The 22,476-nt window shown below is 51.6% G+C and overlaps 5 protein-coding genes across 5 annotated transcripts; 3 read left to right on the forward strand and 2 right to left on the reverse strand.

Annotated features, from left to right (window-relative positions):
* Positions 1 to 189: 189 nt before the first annotated feature.
* On the reverse strand, positions 190 to 5,742 carry BO79DRAFT_287415 (uncharacterized protein; the record flags this gene model as incomplete). The annotated part of the gene is made up of 1 exon (XM_025688580.1): positions 190 to 5,742. One exon carries the CDS (start codon positions 5,740 to 5,742, stop codon positions 190 to 192), a length of 5,553 nt encoding a protein of 1,850 aa, XP_025539705.1.
* A 1,026-nt stretch (positions 5,743 to 6,768) lies between these two features.
* On the forward strand, positions 6,769 to 7,593 carry BO79DRAFT_265328 (class I SAM-dependent methyltransferase; the record flags this gene model as incomplete). The annotated part of the gene is made up of 1 exon (XM_025686872.1): positions 6,769 to 7,593. One exon carries the CDS (start codon positions 6,769 to 6,771, stop codon positions 7,519 to 7,521), a length of 753 nt encoding a protein of 250 aa, XP_025539706.1. The 3' UTR covers positions 7,522 to 7,593.
* A 4,003-nt stretch (positions 7,594 to 11,596) lies between these two features.
* Positions 11,597 to 16,285, forward strand: BO79DRAFT_172854 (peptidyl-prolyl cis-trans isomerase; the record flags this gene model as incomplete). Its single annotated transcript, XM_025679651.1, has 6 exons — positions 11,597 to 11,711; positions 11,801 to 13,525; positions 13,583 to 13,824; positions 13,894 to 13,992; positions 14,505 to 15,718; positions 15,775 to 16,285. The coding sequence occupies 6 exons, from the start codon at positions 11,597 to 11,599 to the stop codon at positions 16,283 to 16,285; spliced, it is 3,906 nt and encodes a 1,301-aa protein (XP_025539707.1).
* A 1,317-nt stretch (positions 16,286 to 17,602) lies between these two features.
* ptcG (type 2C protein phosphatase PTC1) lies at positions 17,603 to 19,636 on the forward strand. The gene is made up of 2 exons (XM_025678441.1): positions 17,603 to 19,000; positions 19,057 to 19,636. Exons 1-2 carry the CDS (start codon positions 17,714 to 17,716, stop codon positions 19,498 to 19,500), a joined length of 1,731 nt encoding a protein of 576 aa, XP_025539708.1. The 5' UTR covers positions 17,603 to 17,713; the 3' UTR covers positions 19,501 to 19,636.
* A 628-nt stretch (positions 19,637 to 20,264) lies between these two features.
* Positions 20,265 to 21,841, reverse strand: BO79DRAFT_265333 (male sterility domain-containing protein; the record flags this gene model as incomplete). Its single annotated transcript, XM_025686873.1, has 2 exons — positions 20,265 to 21,643; positions 21,708 to 21,841. 2 exons carry the CDS (start codon positions 21,839 to 21,841, stop codon positions 20,383 to 20,385), a joined length of 1,395 nt encoding a protein of 464 aa, XP_025539709.1. The 3' UTR covers positions 20,265 to 20,382.
* Between the last annotated feature and the right edge of the window lie 635 nt (positions 21,842 to 22,476).

Here is a 22,476-nt window from a genome sequence, read left to right on the forward strand (position 1 = left end):
AAACATTGGCTGGATTTACCACATTTTACAAACTGTGCTTGCCATTGTGCTCCTGACCAATACTAACGTTAAGTAGCATGCTGATCTCCATGATAAACCAAGGGTCGGACAGCGTTAGCAACCTCTCATTAATCTAGCTAATATCTATATAACTAAAGACCGAAAGAAGCAGCATTCTACTAACAACCATCAGCTAGTTACTATCCCCTTTACCTGATTATGCAAAGCATCGGACAGTGAGGTAGGATCCGGATACACTCTCGTCCAGTTAGGTGGCAACTTCAACCCAGTCCGTGCTGAGAGCTCTTTACGCATCTGGATGGCTCCTAATGAATCCACTCCAACATCCATGAACCCCCGGTGCATATCTACTTCCTCTGCAGCCGCCACACCAAGTACTTTGGCAGTTACTTCTCGTACCAGTCGCTGAAGCATTGTCGCTCTCTCCTCAGGGCCAACCATTCTGATCTTGGTCTCGAAGCTGTCCGTCCCACTCGACTTTGCAGCTGCTGTGGTTCCATTCGTCGTCTCTTGATCATTTACGCACAGCTTACCATGCTTCTGGACCCCCTGTGGCTGCGCCTGCATTTGCATCTGCATTCGCGGAACGAGCACTCGTTCGCCAAGCACAACACATTCAGGTTCGGTACTCATCATCAAGACCGAGCAGAGTTTGGTGGCTGTAGCGATGTCCACGTCACCCTCCAGATCCACAATTCGCAAATAGAGTTGAGGATATTTCACGCGTGCGCTTCGCATCATACCCCAGAGCGATGCCTCGCCCATATTTCCGGCTCCAACAGCACCACGCGTCACCCAGACTATCCAGGGAGAGAACCCAATCCTGGACACTGTCTGCAATTGCTCAGATGCCTTGGAGGTCAAGTCATCTTCACGTTCTGATTCCCAAAAACAAAGCACGCCGCTCATCGTTTTAGCTTCCGCGAGCCGATTGACAGTAATCGGTTGCTTTCCGGCGTGCAACAATGCTTCCTTCACCGGTGCCATCCACGGGGCATCATTTGCTGGACAGAGCAGACCCCAAGTTGAATTGGCATAATGACAACTCGCGTCAATAGTGTGCCATCCAACTTGGATCTGACCGGTGGGTCGGTTTCCACCCGAAGGAGACTGGCCAGATGGCTTACCGCTGTATATTGGTCGCAACCCGTCGAGCCAATACCGATGTCGCTGAAATGCGTACGTAGGAAGCTGGATGCGGCGCCCGCCAATGTCTTTGAAGAAGGCTGCCCAGTCGATCTCTGCTTGTCGGATATGTAGTTCCGAGAGACTATTTTGGATTACCAGAGCGTCGTCGCTATTGGGGTTCAACGAGGGCAGCCAGGCCAGGTTCACTCCGCCTTCGCGGTTGGCCATTTTGCTCGTCTGACTGCTGTCCCCATCGAGACATGAGGCCCCCATACCACACAGTGTCGATGCCGGGCCCAACTCAACAAAGCAATTCGCACCCTGGTCAGCGAGGGTCTGTATGCCTTCTGCGAACAGGACTGGGTTGCGAGCTTGTCGAACCCAGTAATCCGCATTACTAAGTTGTCCAGGCTCTGCCAGTTTGCCTGTGACTGTGCTGACAATAGGCAGCGTTTGCTGCTGGAACACAATCGTTTCTGCGACGGTGCGTAATGAGGCAAGCATGCTTTCATCCAAATGATGCGAATGAAATGCGCGACTAGTTTTGAGGACCTTGGAAGACCTGCCCTGAGCCTTAAAGTAAGCTGCCAACTTGTTAATGACATCCATCTCTCCAGAAGCTACCACTTGCATTGGCGCATTGATACTGGCAATCGACACCCTGTCGCGGGCACTGAGTTGCTCCATGGCTGAAGTAACCTCGTCTACGGCGGCTTCAAGTGCCACCATACCACCATTTTCAGGCAGCGCATGCATCAACTTCCCTCGTGCCGCGACCAAGCGGCAAGCGTCCGCCAGATCTATAACTCCGGCGACGTGCGCAGCCGCAATCTCGCCAACACTATGGCCCAACACAACTGCTGGCTGGACACCCCAGCTCTGCCATAGTCTCCATAGTGCTACCTGGAGGGTAAAGATAGCTGGTTGGGCATAATCCGTACGCAGGAGCAAGGAAGCGGCCTCGCTCGCCGGATCTGCCCACATAACATCCAACAGAGGCTTGTCTAGAATTTCCTCGAACAGGCTTGCGATGTGAGTGATGGTGTTGCGGAACACAAGGTGACGTTCAGCAAGACCCTTGCCCATCATGTGTCGTTCAGTGCCCTGTCCGGAAAACAACATCGCCACGCGAGCTGACTTGCTGTTGTCAGCAGTTGCCGGTACTCCGTTGTCGATAATGCTTGCTAGGCTGCCCAGCAGTTCGGTCTTGTCTTGTGCCGCAAGAACGATGCGTCGTGGGAAATGTGTGCGAGTAGTCGCCAATGAGTACGATACATCAGACAGCTTGATTTTTGCAGTGGCCCTGGAGATGTGATTGCAAAGTTTGCGTGCTTGCCCACGTAGCGCTTCACTTGTAAAGGCGGAGAGGAGAAATGGCAGCGGCAAAGGCGACCTCGCATCATCATCATTATTGTCGCCATTAGCGTTTGAGTGAGCCCTTGGAGGCTCTTCAACTATAGCATGCGCGTTAGTGCCTGATAATCCGAATGAGTTAATTCCTGCTCGTCGCGGAGCATTCGGGCTGTTTGTCCTGGGTAGCCATGCCATTGGGCGTTGGAGCAGTTGCAACTTGCCACCCAGCCAGTCGATCAATGGGCTGGGCTGACTGCTATGCAGTGTCTGTGGCAGCGTGTTGTGTTGCATCGCCAGGGCCACTTTGATGAGGCCTGCGACGCCGGCGGCCGCCTGCGTGTGTGCGATATTGGACTTTGAGGAACCAATCCTCAGCGGCCCGGTGGCATCATCGCGGCTACTGCTGAATACTTCCGCCAAAGCTGACGCCTCGACCGGGTCTCCTAGTTTGGTGCCAGTCCCATGCGCCTCGACATAGTCAATATCGTACGGCTTCAGGCGCGCAGCCGCCAGAGCTGCGCGGACAACACGCTTCTGGCCTGGTCCACTTGGTGCTGTCATGCTAGCGCCACGGCCGCCGTGGTTGACTGCCGAACCGCGGATTATAGCATGGATATGATCATTGTCACGCTGCGCATCCGAGAGACGTTTCAAAACCACAGCCGAGGCACCTTCACCCAGTCCCATCCCAGCCGCATTCGCTGAGAATGGTCGCGAGCGACCATCTGGTGATGTGACGCGAAGCCGACTAAACTCTACATGTAGACCAGGTGAGGGCAAGAATGTGACACCACCGGCCACAGCCATGTTACACTCGCCCTGACGAAGTGCGGAGCATGCCACATGCGTGGCGACCAGTGAGGCAGCGCACCCAGCATCCAAGGTCATCGTAGGACCCTCGAGCCCCAGAGCATATGCTACGCGACCAGAGAGCGAGCTCGGCGCCGTGCCGAGACCTAGATGTCCTTCAAGCTTTTCTGTGCCGGCAGCGCTTAGCTGACCGTCATCCACAGAACTGTTACCGGTCCCGATGAAGACACCAGTCTGGCTGCCACGCAGGGACTTGGTGCCATAGCCTGCCCGTTCGAAGCCCTCCCAGCATGTCTCCAGGATCATGGTCTGCGCAGGGTCGATAGCCCGAGCCTCGCGAGGGGAGATCCCAAAAAATTGCGCATCGAACTCCATGGCATCCCTGACGAAGCCACCACCCGTGCTGTAGGACTTGCCGGGGGCCTCCGGGTCGGGGTCGTAGATGGCATCGGCATCCCAACGCTCCTCAGGAACCTTGGTGACGGCGTCGGTGCCGCTAATGAGAACATTCCAAAACTCTTCTGGCGTGTGAATATCGCCGGGCAGCCTGCACGCCATTGAGATGACAGCAATATCTTCAGCAGTGGCATCGTTCCCAACAGACTTCTTCGTCTCTTCGGTGACCCCATTGGTCTGGGGTTCTTCAGAAAGATATGCAGCAAGGCTGGCAATAGTGAAATGCTCATACAGTTTTGGCACCGGCACTGGCCGACACAGAAACTTCTCCAACTTGGCTTGGACCTGGGTGATGCTAGCAGAGTTGCCGCCAATGTGGAAGAAGTTGTCCTGCATGCCAATCTGACTGTGGCCCAGTACATTGGTCCAGATAGCCAGCAGCTGTTGTGTCAGTGTGGAAGCGGGCTTTTGCGCCGGTGTGATAGTCGAGATGGGATCGGGTAGTGCTCTGAGATCCACTTTGCCGTTGAGGGTGGAAGGAAATCGATCGACTTCGACGAAAAATGAGGGGACCATGTATCTGGGGAGGCGGCTTTCTAGCCAGGGGCGTAGCAACTTGGCTAGAGGAACATCTACGCTGCCAACACCCGACTTTCGTATACAATATGCGACGAGCTGCTCGTCTCGATTGACGACAACGGCATTGGCAATAGCTCCGTGAGCTGTGATGGACGCCTCAACATCACCAGGGTCAATTCTTTGCCCGCGAATCTTGATTTGCGTGTCTACCCGACCGATGACGGCCAGTCTCTTGGGGTCCAAGAAGCATGCCAAATCTCCAGACTTGTACATGGTATGGCCTTCCCAGAAAGGGTCCGGAAGAAAAGCAGCCTTGGTGCGTTCTGGATTGTTTCGATATCCACGAGCAACTCCTGCTCCGCTAATATACAGTTCGCCAGTGCTTCCAACCGGCACAGGTTGCATGTCGGTGTCGAGGACATATAGCCGTGTGTTTGGGTTAGGCGTTCCAATTAAGATGTCCTCGCGGACTTGGACTTTCCAAGCAGCCACGCTGGCTGTTGTCTCAGTCGGGCCGTATAGGTTCCATACTTCGTCAACACACGCGGTTAGACGCTCTGCCAGGCGAGGTGACAGTGCCTCGCCGCCGGTAACCAGTCTCGAGAAGCCTGGCGTGCCAGACCAACCGCTGTCCAGCAGCATCTGTAAGATGGTCGGCGTCGCGACGGAGAAGGTGACGCTGTGGCGATCAAGGAGATATATCAGCGCGCGGGGATCGCCGATCTCGTGTGCCTGTGCCTGCACGACCGTGGCGCCGCACAGCAATGGCACGTAAATCTCAAACGCGGCCATGTCAAAGGAAATTGTGCTCTTGAATAACACGCGGTCCTGGCCAGTACAGCCAGGTCTTTGGTGTACCGACAACGCATAGTTGCATATAGCGGCGTGATGAATTTCTACGCCCTTGGGCTTGCCCGTAGAGCCGGATGTGTAAAGGATATAGGCAATGTCGTCTGCTTGGATATCCACAGCTGGCTTCTTGTCCGCTTGATATCTCATCTGGTCTCGCAGTTCGCTTGTCGTGCAGCAGGCCGCCTTATGACCATAATCATATCGACTGGTGCCCGTCCCCCCTTTGGTACTAGCAGGACTAACTATCACCAGGCGTAGCGCCTCATCATCCAGCATCTGGTTGACACGCTCGGGGGGTAAAGCAGGATCAACGGGTACATATATCGCACCGGCTTTCAAGACACCGAGAATGAACATGATCAGGTCCGGTGTGCGGTCTAGTGCAAGAGCCACCACATGGCCACGGCTGATGCCTCGCGATAGAAGGAGGCAGGCCAGGCCATCCGACTCAGATGCAAGAGCACCGTATGTGATGGTATGGTCCCCGCAGACTATCGCGGGCTTTGGGGAGTATCGTGTCTGAATCTGATTAAAGAGGGAAACGACATTGTGACCAAGCTTAGATGGGTCGTCGGTAAGGTTGAAGTCGTTTTCTGGTATCATGGCTGTTGTTTCTTCCTGAGTCTTCTCTATTCTCTTCTGAACAAATTTTGGGGGAGGAAAGGACCACAGCAGCAGGTAAAACTCCAAGAATGAGAACAAAGAAGGAGTTACGATATATCGAATTCGGCCGTTAAGGTATACTGTCTAATACTAAGGCAAGAATGGGTGGCACCACACTCACCAGGCCTGTATATCACAAGCTGGTATTATACTGCTATCAAAGTGGAACTTGCGGTGTGTGCATGCGATATCTCTTCCCTGCGCATTCTAATACGCGTCATTCCCATGGATTCGTGAACTGGCCACACTGTCATACCGGAAACCTTTCACTGCCCAGTTAATGATGTCGTGATCACTGGATATCTAGACACAGCTGAGTCAATTCCTGCTCAGCAGTAGGAGTCAATCATTGTCTAGATTGCTAAAGTTGCATAGCTGACGGATAGAATTCAAGCAAGGGGCTCTACTGCCTATCACGGACTACTGGAGAGACATACAACTACTGTAAGGGTTATCAGTTCGGCGCCTCAGCAAGTGACAATAATATGGCTTCTATATAACAAATGAGACCGTTTTCCAGCAAGGAATTCCCATGGAGTGGTCTACCATGGGCCGAAGAGCCATCAAATAAAGCGCTCATAGGAAACAATATAGGCAAGGGAGGGGGGAATGACAGAAAGATAAGACGGTGAACATTCCTGTCAGACAGTACGTATACTCACGATAGACAACATGATAGAATAGAATGGAAAGTCAAAGCTGTTCGAGTGCTGTCATTCGATGGATAAGACATGACCTGCGCAAGCGGGTGAGACTGTATGACAGTCTAGATTTGACGTTTTCGCAGGAACGCTTGGGTGGTGTTATGGCATCCAGCCCTGCGACATTCTTTTCATTACCACCAGGGGCGCCCATCTCCCTCCCATAGTTATCTTGTTGCCCTCAATTCCAAGTGGAAGTTTTGAACAAAAGAAAAGAAGAGGGATACACAAACACACTCACTCTCACGTCCACCCCAAATCAGCCATGACAGCTTCATCAAAGAACCCTTCAGCCTTGGAAGAAGGTATTGCACTCTATACTCCCTTTCTTCTCCGCTACTTCTACGATTTCTGGGTTCTATGGGTTTCCAACAACTTTGCATGGAAATGCCCAACCTCAACCGTTCAACTCCCATTGTTTAATGCCGCCATGGGCCAGAGCCACCTAGACATTGGCGTCGGAACAGGTTATTATCCAGCAAAGAGCCTAAAGGCCGGTGCCAAATGCACTGAGATCACCCTCCTAGACCTCAGTCCCAACTCGCTCCAGGCTGCCGAGAAGCGTATCCTGGAGACGGTAGGCCGTGAGGCGGTGCGCGTGAATACCGTCGTGGCCTCGGCCCTGGAGCCACTGCCCTTCGACAAGACCAAGAAATTCAACTCGATTAGTGTCTTCTTCTTGTTGCATTGCATTCCGGGAACACCTGAAGAGAAGTGCAAGTTGTTCGACGTGGTGCGGCCGCATCTGGCGGAGGACGGCGTTCTTGTGGGGACGACGGTCCTTGGTCAGGGTGTACCAATCAACTGGCTGGGGCAGAAGATGATGAACAGCTATAACAACAACACAAAGTCTTTCCATAATTCGGAGGACAACAAGGCTCAGTTTGATGAGGGACTTCGTCAAAATTTTGAGGAGGTGGAGTCATGGGTTATGGGTCAGGTTATGCTCTTCAAGGCGAGAAAGCCAAGACAACAGGATGATGTTACCAATGTTGTTCCGAAAGGGGACTTGGATTGATGGGGATCATCATGAAGCTGTCGAGTTAGTTAGTTTGTTGAATAACTAAAGGAGGAGGGAGGGGGAATGGCAGTCCAATAAATCGGATATCGAAGTCATTCTGCATTTAAGATGTTACTAGTTTATTATGACCTGCAATCCAGCTATTATTGCATTACAGGCTGAGCACAATGACACCTTCTGAAGTAGAGGCAGTATTCTATAGACGGTAGACAATTGCACGTGCAAAGGGCATTCATAAGCCAGCCCTTATCGGAATCACGTGAGAGATAAGTAGTGGCGCGGCGCGTATCGCCAAAACGCGCCGGTGGATAATTGAATAGTTTCATCAATAGATTGATCAGGGCAGGCAAGTGCTGCATCTCCAATTTACCCTGGATTCACGTATATGTACCTTTCCAGACATCGCGCGTCGACCCCAGGTATCCTCCGCCAATTCCTTTCAAATGGTCCAATTATAAAATCGCCAACGGCCTCTACTAGATACTCCGCATCGCGAACTTCGCCGGTTGGAGAGGAAGCTGTGATGTTCAAGAAAGCCGTCAAGGAACATTCAGTAGCGTCAGCGACTCCGCTACAATCCACGCTTACGCGCAGCAACAATGGGAATGCTTCAATGAGACCCCCGCCGCCGTCTGCAGGGGTTAAGCGCAAGATTGAGATGGCTACTGTGCGAGAGTCTAATCTGGGGTCCCTCCACGACGGTGTCTACTTCGACGAGAATGACTTTGACGATGATGACGACCTGGACTTTGAGGAACCCGATCCATTCATTCCCCCGGCCCCCATAACCAGACCGAGCGTCCCGAAACCTGAACCGCCCAAGTACCCGTCCCTCCATGGCATAACTGCGCAAGACGAAGAAATATCGATAGTCGACTTGACTTCACCCAGCAAAGCGGCGGCGGAGGTCAAGTACCCTGATTTACCCCCGGTTCCAGATGAGAGTGTCCCGCCATCCAGCAGCATACAAATTCCATGGTCTTCTTCGCCCCCCTCCCACTACCAACAACCGACCAGGAAGCCTCGAACTTTACCATGGCTGAAAGACGAGCCGGAACCAGAACCAGAGCCTCCATCTTTGAAGCCGCAAACTCCTATGCGGCCGAAACAGACGGCTCCCTGGAACAAATCATTTAGCGCGATTAAGGATGAGCAAAGGGAACTGCGTCGGCAGAACAAGACTATGAAGGCACAAGCAGGCGGCCAAATGCACAACCCCCGCACGAAGGTAGCTTCGATCTTCCTCAGCGATGAGCAACGCCATGTCTTGGATGCGGTTGTACAGCAAGGGAAGAGTATCTTCTTTACAGGATCTGCCGGAACAGGCAAGTCGGTGCTTATGAGAGAGATCATCAAAAAACTGAGGGATAAATACAAGAAAGAGCCGGACAGGGTTGCGGTGACAGCATCTACCGGTCTAGCAGCGTGTAATATTGAGGGTGTAACTCTGCACAGTTTCGCAGGTATTGGGCTGGGGAAGGAACCTGTTCCGGAGCTTGTCAAGAAGGTCAGCATTGGCGTCGACCGATCATATCAACACACATATGCTAACTCGCTATAGATCAAGAAGAACCAGAAAGCTCGGAATCGCTGGATGCGCACCAAGGTTCTGATCGTCGATGAGGTGTCCATGGTCGACGGCGATCTCTTCGATAAGCTAGAGGAAATCGCACGTCGCATTAGGAACAACGGTCGTCCTTTCGGAGGTATACAACTAGTAGTCACCGGTGACTTTTTCCAACTCCCCCCCGTCCCAGAAGGGAGCAACCGAGAAGCCAAATTCGCATTCGCAGCAGCGACATGGAACACTTCCATACAACACACCATCCTCCTAACCCACATTTTCCGTCAACGAGACCCCGAATTCGCCGACATGCTCAACGAGCTTCGACTTGGAAAGATCTCACCACGAACCATCGACACATTCAAACAACTTTCGAGGCCTCTCGACTTCCATGACTCCCTCGAGGCCACCGAACTGTAAGCCTAACACACATCCATATAACCAAACTCTTCCCAAATCCAAGCACCCAGCTCACTCCATCCCAGGTTCCCCACACGCCAAGAAGTCGAAAGTGCCAACGGCGCTCGAATGAGTCGCCTGTCCGGCGAAACAATGACGTTCAACGCCGTCGACAGCGGCACAATCCAAGACCCCCAATTCCGCGAACGCCTGCTAGCCAACTGCATGGCACCGCCAGTAATCCACCTGAAAAAGGGAGCACAAGTCATGCTCATCAAAAACATGGAAGACACGCTCGTCAACGGCTCCATCGGCCGAGTCGTGGCATTCATGGACGAAGCCACCTTCGACTACTACATCGACAACGAGAACGAATTCTCGGGAGCAGGAGGATCAGGCAACAACAGCGACGACGAGATCATGGCTCGTGCACGCAAGAAACTCAAGCCCATGGCCGCCAACAAGGACGCCAGTGGTCCCGGCGGCATCACGCTCACCCGCAAATGGCCCCTTGTATGCTTCGTGCAGCCTGACGGAACGGAACGCCATCTCCTCTGTCAGCCGGAGACGTGGAAGATCGAACTTCCCAATGGAGAGGTGCAGGCGCAGCGTCAACAGGTGCCGCTTATTCTGGCTTGGGCTTTGTCCATCCATAAGGCACAGGGCCAGACACTGCAGCGGGTGAAGGTTGATTTGGGCCGCGTGTTTGAGAAGGGTCAGGCCTATGTTGCGCTGAGTCGAGCGACCTCGAAAGCTGGTCTTCAGGTTATGCGGTTCGAGGCGCGCAAGGTCATGGTTCACCCGAAGGTTACGGATTTCTATTCCAAGCTTGTTAGTATTAGTGATGTTATGAAGACTTCGAAGAAGTCGAAGTCGGGTGGTGGTGGTGATCCTGAGGATGAATTTGAGCAGGATTATCTAGAGCATTTATACGGGTAAAATGGGATTGTATACCATTCTTGTGCCATTTGCTTATATTATGTGCACATTGTCAGGAGGGAAATGAATCTCCATGTGTATTTTTATGATGTGGTCCGGTGTGATTATCTATCGACTTAATATCAGTTATATAGTAGATACAGTATCTTCGCTCAATCACTTCCTGCCTCGGCCAATATGATATACAGATCTAATACAGATATCTCTAAGTAGAATTACCTTTATATTGAATCGTCAGATTATCCTATATAAAGTAGGAATATAGAGTACTAGTAAGATCTAGGTAGTAGTAGTTTCACGCTGAGCTACTTCATCTTTTGTACTTCAATACTTACTGTACCCCCAAGTCCAACATCACAATTGACTGCTCGGTTTATATATATAGCGGAAAAGAACCATGATGCTTAGACCTCCTAGCAACGTCAGGAGTGCCAAGTGATTCCGTACAAAATCGTTGACATATTCTTCTCTGGCTTCCTTATATTGGTCTTCCAGATCCCCACAGCTAGTAGAGTCCTCAAGGAAGGCAGGATATCCTAAGGTGATTGATTTCAGTGGAATTTGCTACTAGTACTAGTAGTATATATAGGAGCTGAACATATGCCACACATAATATCTCATTCAGAGAAGCAATTAATTGAGCTAATACAGCTGCTCAAAAGTGTTAATAGCAAACATTCACACGTATTACTAGTTCCAATAAGAATCAAGACTACTAAGAAATATAAAAGTAGAAGTGGAGATGCAGGAAAGGATAAAGAATGTATACTACATCGACGTATCGAGTCTGCATTCGAGGAATAAATATGAACTAATGAAACCAGCACCCATGGCTAACTCAGATGAAGGGAGTGAATATAATTCAGTCAAATATGGATGATTCAATGGCAGTACGTAGGGTTTGTTCCAAGGCCTAACTAGTAGGATGACTAGTCTATAATTGTGAGGAAACATGAACCCCACCGAGCGGGTCTCGTGTCTCCCTTATCGATAAGAGCCCAGCCACACGTGATGCCCAAGCCAAGAGCAAAGAAGCAAGCAAGCAAGCAAGCACAAGCTGACCCCAATCCACATCCACCTTTGGCGACCTTGTCGGGGCTCCTTCCGGTCCGTGGCGTGTTTTATCCTTGGCCCTTTGGACAGCGGTTGTACTCGTGCAGACTGCCGATCATGGCGACTGAATTTATCGGCTACGATGTGCTTGTGACGCTGCGAGCGCCACCAAATGCAACTGTGCAGGGAGAAGTGGCTAATGTCATCGGCCAACGTCTCATGCTCCGAAATGGTAAGTATAAGCCTTCTGCCCCCCCCTCTCACTGCCTAGCATCATTATCCCCACTTTGCAAGGATCTAACATCAACTTTTCTCATTCAGTGAAACTTTCCTGGATCGGACACCCGCTCCCTACGTATTCAATTGAAGCGCCCGACATCGCGGATCTTTCTTTGGGATCTTCGACTCCGCGCATCTCACAGCGTCCGCCTCCGCCTCAGGGATCTCAAAATATAGCCCCCGCACCTCCGCCTCCAAGTTTATCGCAAAGCTTCGTAGACCCGGCGATTCTAAGCTTTTCGAAGCCCCCTTCTGCGCCATCTGGCCAGGGTGCAGACTCGGGTCCGGTACAGCTTCCAGCCCCTTCCATTAGCCGGTCCACTTCACAAAACTTTCAATTTCCGCAAGTGGCTCATCGTGACCAAGCTGCTGTGCTCAACGAACCGTTCAGTAACCTGGAACTTGATGTTGGAAAGACCGCGAATGAGAGTCGCAGCGCCGTGCCAACCGGCCCTGTCCCCGCTGGAAGGGAGAACATTGTTTCATCGCAACCAACTCCGCAGTCCGCCGCGAAAGCTAGTCGTCGCACTGGACAACCGAGAACCCCAAAGGCAGTCAATGAACACGATGGGGCGACGAACACGGACCCAAGAAGCAAAGGCTGGCGTCAGACTGCTTTCGTCGAGCCGTCTTATCCGCAGATGAACAAGTCGCTCAATAAACAACGCCGGAAGAAGAGGAACAACAGATCGAATTATGTGGAGGACCCTAATGGCTGGGCTACAGAGGATGCGACGGATATCCAGGAGATGGGCGAGTTCGACTTCCAGAGCAACCTTTCCAAATTCGACAAGAGGAAGGTGTTTGAAGAAATTCGTAACGATGACACTACTGCCGATGAAGACCGGCTGGTTAGCTTTAACAGGAAAGTACCAAAGCCTGGAACAAATGGCGGGAAGAATCTGCATTGGACGGAAAATGTCCTTGACAGCCCTGAGGAGACTGAGAGCGAGGATACCGACCAGGTACCCAGCGATGCAAAACTAAGCAGCGGCACCTATTCTGGCCGGGAACGGTCGAGGACGTCCCGCGCACCGAACTCTCGCAAAGGAAGCGCCATTTTGGGCCAGCCGTTGGTGCCACCGCAGATCAATTCGCTCGGGCGCAGTCAGCTGAGCACATCTCGCACAACCAGCCCTCGACCCAATAAGACATCCGTTTCAGCATCCCCGATAAGCGCCCCTGGTGTACCTGGAGGCTCATTGCGGCTCACCACAACCAATCGAAGCTGCCCAACTGTCAGTCCATTGCAAACCCTCGAGGTTGAGCAGATTGCAGTTGCCGAACTGGGGCTGACCGAAGACATGATTACGGAAAATACGGGACGTGGTATCGCGGAAGCTGCTGTTGGACTCCTTACCAGCGACGCCGCTGCGCCCACGATGCTGGTGCTCACAGGCAATCATCGAACCGGGGCACGTGCCGTCTCTGCGGCTCGCCATCTCCGTAATCGAGGCCACCGCGTGACTGTCTGTATGCTAGGCATCGAGCACGACAATGAGTTGCTAGAAAGTTGTCGGAAACAGCTGGATGTCTTCAAGAAGATTGGCGGCCGAGTACACCGGTGGGAAGACTTATCGACCCGGCTCTCTACATCGGAATTCGCGCCCGACTTGGTTGTTGACGCCTTGTTCGGAATTCACATAGCATTTGATGACCTTCGCACGGATGACCAGGCCACTGCCTTTGAGATGATATCTTGGGCCAACCGGAGCAACCTGGAGATTTTGTCCGTGGACGTGCCTTCGGGGCTGTCTGCTATGAGTGGTGAGTATGCCGGATAATGTGCCCTGTTATGACGTCGGTGCTAACGTATTTTTATAGGCGAAGTTACTACAGTAGAAGGCGGCCGGCTATGCGTCAATTCGAAATCGGTGGTCTGTCTCGGGGCTCCCAAAACTGGGGTTGTCACTGCGCTACTCTCCGGGGAGGGACTATCATGGAATCTCTCTGTGGCCGACATTGGCATTCCTCAGATAGTCTGGAGAAAATATGGTAGTCGGCGGCGGCATGGGATCGACTTTGGGAACCGGTGGGTGGTACCATTACGCTACCAGCCCCCTCCCGTATGAGTCCTCGAACGGGGTGAACATGCTTAATGATGATTCAATGACCATGAAGGTAAACAAAATGAGCCATACATTGGGGCGTTACTGAAAGACAGGAAATATCCCACTATCAATGCGTGGCTTAGTGGTGGAAAAGGCATGATTTATTGTCACGATGGCGCCTTTGTGAGCGCTGCTTACATTATGTATGTATGATAGTGTGTAGTGTAGTTTAGCAATCGATATGACCATACGCCATGTCTACCTTGGTATCTAGTTTGCAGCATATAGTTTATAGTAGTCTAATAACGAATGCTCGGCTTAAGATACCAATCCCGTGACTACTATCATCCCCGTATAACGGTTACAGAACGAGGGTCATCTGCGGACGGTCTAGCCAAAATAGGCTAGATCTGGAAACGGCAATACATCATATTTCAGGCCTCGGGGCGCGGCGACAGGATCGCAAAAGTGAGAGCTGCTGCACCAGGCATCTAAAGCTTCTGTCGCCAGGATGGGAAAAGGTTGGTTCGGCATGATTCTTCCGAACATCTGAACGCAAGGCTAACTTACTCGCTCAATTGTTTAGGGACCGATAAGTTATATGTATGAACATTCCCCGTTGAAGATTTGTTCTTTCCCTTCCGCGCTCTATCGCTTATCGGACCTCGCATGGACTGACCCAACAACTTGTATAGATCACACACTCTGAATGGGCGTCGGAGGATGCATTCTCTGCTAGCGCTGGAGCCGGCGTGGGCAGAGCGAAGCGAGGAGGAGTAGATACGGCCTTCAAGCGCCTTCCCTTCAACTTCTGCTCCCTTTCACTACAGCCGTTTTCGCACCCGGTTTGCACACCGTCGGGCACCATCTTCGATCTCACCAACATTCTCCCCTGGATCAAGAAACATGGAACGAATCCAGTGAACGGCGCGCCGCTCAAAAGCTCCGATCTCATTAAGCTGCATCTCGCGAAGAACGAATCTGACGAATATGTCGATCCGGTTACATACAAGGTTTTCACGGACAACACGCACATTGTCGCGCTACGCAACACGGGGAATGTTTTCGCTTGGGATACGGTCGAACGGTTGAACATCAAGGGAAAGCTGTGGCGTGATCTGGTTACGGACGAGGAGTTCACTCGCAAGGACATCATTACGTTGCAGGACCCGCAGAACGTCGAGTCGCGGAACTTGAGCTCTTTCAGCTACCTCAAGGAAGGCGAAAGTGGATTGACGGATGAGCAGATCCGGGAACGGGAGGATCCTTCGAACAATGTGAACGTCAACGCGCTGGGCAGTTCGGCCAAGATCCTGAAGGCCAAGGAAGCTGTGGCCAAGGCACGCGCGGAAAGATCGCAACGTGTTGGTTCTGCGGCCACTTCGAAAGATTTGGCTAAATCTGGAAGTGCGGGAAATGCGGCGCAATCTCAAAAGACGGCGTCGTTTCAATCTGGCAAGGCTGTGCCGTATAATGCGGCCAAACACACTACTGGTTTGGCCGCCGCCTCACTCACCAGTACGGGGATGACGCCCCACACCTCTGCCGAGCTTGCGCTTTTGTCCGACGAGGAGTACATGCTGAAGAGAGGGCGAGTGAAGCAAAAGGGCTACGCTCGTATCTCGACCAACGTCGGGGATGTAAATTTGGAATTACATACGGAATACGCACCGAAGGCCGTGTGGAACTTCATCAAGCTGGCAAAGAAGGGCTACTATAGAGATGTCGCTTTCCATCGCAACATCAAGGGGTTCATGATTCAGGGTGGTGATCCCTCTGGTACTGGACGGGGAGGTGAAAGTATTTGGGGGAAGTACTTCAACGATGAGTTCGAAGGCCCACTGAAGCACGACTCCCGGGGTACCCTCAGTATGGCCAACAAGGGCAAAAACACGAACAGCAGTCAATTGTAAGTTCCCAAGATGGATACGGAGGGCCTGCGCTAACAACTTACCCCTTGACTAGCTTTATTGCTTATCGTGCCTTGCCCCATCTCAACAACAAGCACACCATCTTCGGTCATGTCATTGATGACCCCACGCCCTCCTCCACGACCTTGAACAACCTTGAAGTGCACCCGACAAATCCGACTACTAACCGACCTACTCCGGACATCCGCATTACCGATGTGACGGTGTTTGTGGATCCGTTTGAAGAGTTCTTGAAGCAGAAACAAACAGAGGAGGCCAAGGCGAAGGGCCAGATTGTTAACCCCGAGGAAGAAGAGCAGAATGCGCGCCGCGCCGAAGATGACCGGATGACCTGGACGGGAAAAAGAGTCCGTGGCGCAGGAAGCGGAGCGAAAGACGAAGGCTCTGGCGGGGTAGGCAAGTACCTGAAAGCCGCGCTGGCCGAGAGGGCTGGGCAGGAGGAGGATGAGATTGTGGAATTTGTAGATGATGAGCCCGAACCCGAGCCAATGCGGAAGAAATTCAAGGGCGGAGGCGGGTTTGGGGATTTTAGTTCATGGGATTAGGAGCTCATATATAATGGGGATCATATTATTTTATGTGTATAACAATAGGTGTTGATGATCAAAACTACTAGTGGTTGGTTGAGCTTGATTTATTGAATGGTTCGAATATACGGTAGTGGAGGTTTCTGGGCTATTAGGGGATATTGCGAACATAAAATACCGCAGGCAACATCACGGTTTTTAGTACAGGAAATAGATTAATTGGGAAAGTGAACATTTTGGCATTATCACCAATAATATCAAGGCTTGCAATGCTTTTTCACTTATCTCTCATCTGGACCTTGCCGCTGCGTCATCCTCCACGCACCATCTGTCAGGGTCACGTTATGACGACCTCGATTCACCGCCTCCCGAAAATAGTAACCAGACTGTATCCGATCGGCTGGGAACTGTTGTAGTGGGACTTGTGCTCAGTACTTACTTAGTGAGTGGGAGTAGTGCTGGTGTGCACTTAATTTGCTGGGCACGACATGGCAAGTAGTACCAAGTAACAAGTACCCTTTTTCCTAGCGTGCTTCCCACCCGGAGGAACCAACGATTGCTAATAATAAAGGACCCCATCCCGAGCCCGCCTCACTTACCACCACCACTACTTACTACTTACTTACTACTAGTTATTACCTCCGATCCATACCAACTTCCTTCTTTTCCCTTTCCCTCTTCCCCCCCATCATCGCAACATCCGACTGTTGCGCATCCCTCCCCTTTTTATTTTTGTTTGATCTTCTCCACATCCTTGTCGACATACAACCCAGCCTATCGCCAATTTCTCTCCCTATTTGCTGTGAGTGTCCTCGATTCCTTCTACATCCTCTCTCCCCGTGGTCGCTCTGTAACCCTGTCCCCTCCGGCGCGCAGTGGGGTTGGTTCGGAAGGTGAGAGCTTAGGACGCTTGCTATAACGTGCCTTTCTTTAGCTTCTGTCTGAACTCCCGACATGGATGAATTTATTCCGGAATATTTCTCCCTATGTTTCGAATTACTTTTCTGCCACTGTTCGCTTGTCGCCGGAAGAAGGGTGTATATAGCCCGCTCCACAGCATGCATCCGGCGTTGCCTGACCACGATGTCACTTGCCCGCCCGCATTGCTGGCTGGAAGCCATCGGAATCTTCAAGCAGATCCCGCTACCATCGTGCTTAGCTGGAAACTTGGTCTTGTAGTGGATCGAGACGCTGACATGCCTTGTCTACCCAGCTAGATCCATCTCGCCTCCGCCGCAATTCGCATCCTACGTCAGTCCTCCCGGCGGCTTTCATTCTTTGGCGCTTCTCCCCCCCCTTCCCCACGCGCCGCCGCCGCCGCCGCCCCCCTCCGCACTACTCTCGAACTTTTGATCCGGTTTTAAGCCCCCCTACCCATCAACGATCATCAAGCTGGCAGGGAATAAGCGGAGAAGTTTTTCTAGCCAGGGTGGGTTGCTGAACAGAATGTTCAGTGGCTCCTCGAGCCCACCCAAAGACAAGACAGATTCCATCACTCGTTCCGGCGCCATTGACACGCCTCCCTTGAGCATCCACACCGAGGAAGCCAGCATCAGCCAGAAGAAGTCCTCTCCTCCTGGCGGCTTCTTCACCCGACGGACCAGTGAGGACCAGAACAACTCTGGTGGCGAAAAGAAGCGCCGGAGTAGCACCGTCACCAAGGCAGCATCCTTCTTCACCAGTGCTAAGAACTCCCTCAGCCTGTCGAGCAGTCCGCGCGAGAACTCCTTCAACAACTACACCATCCAGGAACAGCCTGCGTTGAACAGGCTTGGGAGCATGGACCCAGCTCTGAGTGTTCCCCAAGGGTCGTTAAACAATTCGGCTGGAGAATCACTCCCCACTTCTCGCTCTTCGTTCAAAGTTGGCGTGACAGAAGATCGGAATCGAAAATGTCGCCGGACTATGGAAGATACCCATGCCTACCTCTACAATTTCTTGGGGACCCCCGCACCTTTAGCCCTGGCTGAGAACAATGGCAAAGCCCTCCCGAGTCCCACTGCCCCCTCGCCCACTTCTGAAGAACCCCCCGCGACCGTCGTGGAAACCGACAACGGTTATTTTGCTATCTTCGATGGACATGCAGGCACCTTTGCGGCGGAATGGTGCGGGAAAAAGCTGCATCTGATCTTGGAAGAGGTCATGCGGAAAAATCCCAACACACCTGTTCCGGAACTCCTGGATCAAACGTTTACCAGCGTAGATCAGCAGCTGGAGAAGCTACCTGTGAAGAACAGTGGTTGTACCGCGGTCATTGCCCTCCTCAGATGGGAAGACCGCGTACCCAGTCTGCATTCCGCGACGGGATCGGCGGCCCTTGCACCTGCCGCTGCCGCTGCCTCCAAGGGTGACGCCGATTCGGATGCGGGCGATACGCCTACTCAGGCCGCCGTATCAGGCGGTGCGGCGTCCATACTTCCCAAATTACAAGAGAAATCCCTCCGTCAGCGTGTCCTCTACACTGCTAATGTGGGAGATGCCCGCATTATCCTATGCCGCAACGGCAAGGCACTTCGTTTGTCCTACGATCACAAGGGTAGTGATGAGAACGAAGGGAAACGGATAGCTAATGCAGGGGGATTAATATTGAACAATCGCGTCAACGGCGTGCTTGCCGTGACTCGAGCTCTCGGTGATGCGTATCTCAAGGATCTGGTAACCGGACATCCGTATACTACCGAAACAGTGATCCAACCCGACTCAGATGAGTTTATCATCCTCGCTTGTGATGGTGTAAGTTTGAACTCTTTTATCTCGCTTAAAACCTTCTTGCTAACAGAGATTATTAGCTCTGGGACGTGTGTAGCGACCAAGAAGCGGTAGATCTTATCCGCAATGTGCATGATGCCCAGGAAGCATCCAAGATTCTGGTCGACCATGCTCTTGCGCGGTTCAGCACTGACAACCTTTCCTGTATGGTGATCCGCTTCGATTCTGACCGGGTGAAGGATGTCATCAACCGAACCGTGGAGCCTATCGGCGTGGACGGAGATCCTTCTTCGAATGTGGATCGCGGGATGAGCGAGGCCGATAAGATCATCGAAGGCGCCAGGAAGAGCATGGCCAGTGCGGGAATTGCAGATGATCCGACGACGGCTGCAAAGGCACAAGAAGAGATTCTGCAGAAAATGTCGAATGATGAGCCTGGGCCCGAGCTTTCCGTCAACGAGCATAGCCATGAGCAGGTGGTCAACAACCTGAAAAAGCCTGAGCCGAAGAATCCGAGTTCTTAATCGTTAGAATCAGAACTTAAAAGGAATAGTGTGACATTCTGTGCCGCGAGATAGAGAGACTGAGGCCACCTGGTCTAAGTCCGTCAATGGAGTTCTGCTGCTCTTCTCATCTCTCCCTTGAACATCTGTTACTTGTTCCATTGCTGCTGGCGTCGGTCGCGGACTTACACACATCAGGTCCTCACTATGTGACTTTGCTATTTTCTTTTCTTCTCTTCTGCTCAAGGGTCTGAATCCTTGCATTGACACTTGACCCTATTGTTCTTCCTGTCTATCTTCTCTTTTGATCCTTCATTTCTTCTATATTCTCATCCCTCCTTCGTTTGGAGCTTTGATTTTCATATTTCTTACTTCGGCCTTTCTTTGCTTGGACCGGACGCCGGCAAAGCCAGGACAGGACCGGCTGGACAGCGTGAATGACACTTCCGCCGGGGACGCTCCGCTGTATCCTACCTACTATGGTGATGTAAATTTGACCTGCAGGTCTTTCTTTCGCCAGCTTTGCAGCAGACATTTAGCAATACATGATTTCAGTCGGTGCACCAGACAAAGAATGCAAGTAGACAGGAGCTCATGGTCTGCTAAGTGTCTTTACATATTTTCATAAACCAGCAATGTACCATCGTAGAATAGCAATGAACTCTAATCCCATGATCTATATTGAGGCTGATCACCTGACCCTTTCGATCTCTCGGTCTTTCCTTCCCCTACAACTTCATCATTCCCGACATCTATCCAACACCCCCAGATCGCCCATTGTCTCCCATCACGCTCCTGATGTACACCATTTCATCATATCTCAGCATATCATTTCTCTGCTTCCAATTGAAACATGCGGCGAAAGGCGATCAAAGCAGAACAGTCGCGCAATAATGAACATTGTTAATGGACCTTTCGTCCAGCGAACAGCTGCCGGGTCACCGTCCGCAGATCAAATCCCGCCCAAGCAACAATCAGCTTAACATAGACCCACCAGATAATCCATAGAAGTTGGTAAAAGGCCCGGTAAGGATAAGCTATCTTCCTGGCGAATATAGTCGAGCAATCATACATCTGCTTGCTGCGGGACGCTAGCTCAAATGCACCGACTTTCCTGGTATTGAACAATCGCAATGTCCTTCTTTCTTCCACGCTCAACTTCGGCATGAGCTGCTCAGTCTTCTCTTCATGGAAGTTGAACGAAGTCCCAAAGATCTTGTACAGACGGCTGATCGCGTCTGATCTGGTATTCCACCCGTTCCTCTTCACCCACTTTAAATGAAACCGCCAGGGTAACCATCGGAGTTGGTAAACTGCCGCTTCTATCTCCCTGAACGAAATCCGAGCTTTTCTGCCACTTACCGCATGGACGCAGCCTTGAGTTTGGTAAGCCAGATGAGCCAGAAGGCGATCTACAACGATGTCAACAGGGACTTCATCCAGATTGGAGTCTGATTCCGGGTCGTCCAGCCGGCTGGACAATTCAAAGGAAAACGCTGTATGGTTGACAAACAAGGCCGCGATCATAGTCATCGGGGTCGACGTGGGAATCGCATACCCGGGGTATGGAATGCTCTCGGCCGGCCCAATTACAGACGGCCGTAAAATCAGCAATCGGTCGTACTTTCCATGTCTTGTGAACCTGTCCGTGACTAGACGCTCGGAAAGATGTTTGGCATACCCATAACCCCAGGGAAAGTCGTTGCTCTCGTATTCTTTGGTGGATCCTCGCGACTGTAGTTCCGAGTATTCCTCGTCCACAGTGGAATTACCATTATTGGGAGAGGTAGATTCAAGTGGTATTATACGCTCTTCCATTTCCACATCTCCTTTGGGAGACAGGCTGCACAAATGGGTATTGGTATACGCTGTTGAGACGTAAACAAAACGTTCCAGTTTGTCACATTGGAGTCCCAGTTCGACAGCATACTCTGTGGCCCGGATGACGCTATGCCACATTTTCTGAAGCCGCTGGGCAAGATTGATTGAAGATGCGGCATGGATGATGATGTGGACGTTGCGCTTCAACATCTCAATGTGATCAGCGCTAAGGCCTAGACTAGGCTTCATCATGTCACCGTCTAGAATGGTGATGCGGGGGTGATCTAGAAGCCATTGCGCAGTATCAAATGGGAGATGTTGGTGCCATTTCCCGGAGAGACCACTGTTATGGTCAATACGTGTAGGTCTTACACCATCTCTTCTTTCTACTGGAGTTTATGGCTTACCTTCTCCCTCCACGTTGCAGCAAGTATATGTGTTTGAACTCAACGGTTGTAGCGATCCGATGTACCAAAGCTGTGCCTAGGAAGCCGGACCCTCCGGTGATGAATATTGTCTTTGCTTGATAATAGCCGAGCATTTTAAACATGATGCTCCAAAACCTATCCAGAAAAGTAAGCCTGCACCACGACTTTTCAGGTCTAAACAGGGAGGGCTGACTTTGGGTTTCAACAGGCGTAATTATATACTTCACTTGGTCACACAGCGCCCACAGATCGGCAGAAGGTATATGTAGTCACGTCACCCGCAGTATGCATGATCTATTGCAGGGTGCATAGCTGAACCTGATCGACCCTGATATCACCATAGCCTACTACAGTAGCTGAGATGGGGCTTGGTGTGATCCAGCAAAAGAAAAGAGCACTATTGCATTTGATATTCACCGGTGGGTCTCCAAGGCGATCATGTGAAAGGGAGTCAGCAAGGAGGCTAAGGCCTTTGGGGAACACAAGATTGTAGACGATAGCGATTACTGTTCGTGGGAATTTCAATCCACCAATTCTTGGATCCAGCGCTAACAATCGATAGTCATACTGCATATCTCCCACTCCGGAAATGTGGCTACAGGTATGGGCGAAACCCTACTTTGGAAGACTGTGAAAAGCCTGAAGGCCGTGAGTCGCATTCATTGGTCCACTGGTGGCATATAGTATGTCTCAGATGTCACAGGCGTTATCGACCGCTTCCTATCAGAGTAGACTCAGCAGCTGCAAA

Source organism: Aspergillus costaricaensis (assembly GCF_003184835.1).
Source record: "Aspergillus costaricaensis CBS 115574 unplaced genomic scaffold BO79scaffold_15, whole genome shotgun sequence".
NCBI lineage: Eukaryota > Fungi > Ascomycota > Eurotiomycetes > Eurotiales > Aspergillaceae > Aspergillus > Aspergillus costaricensis.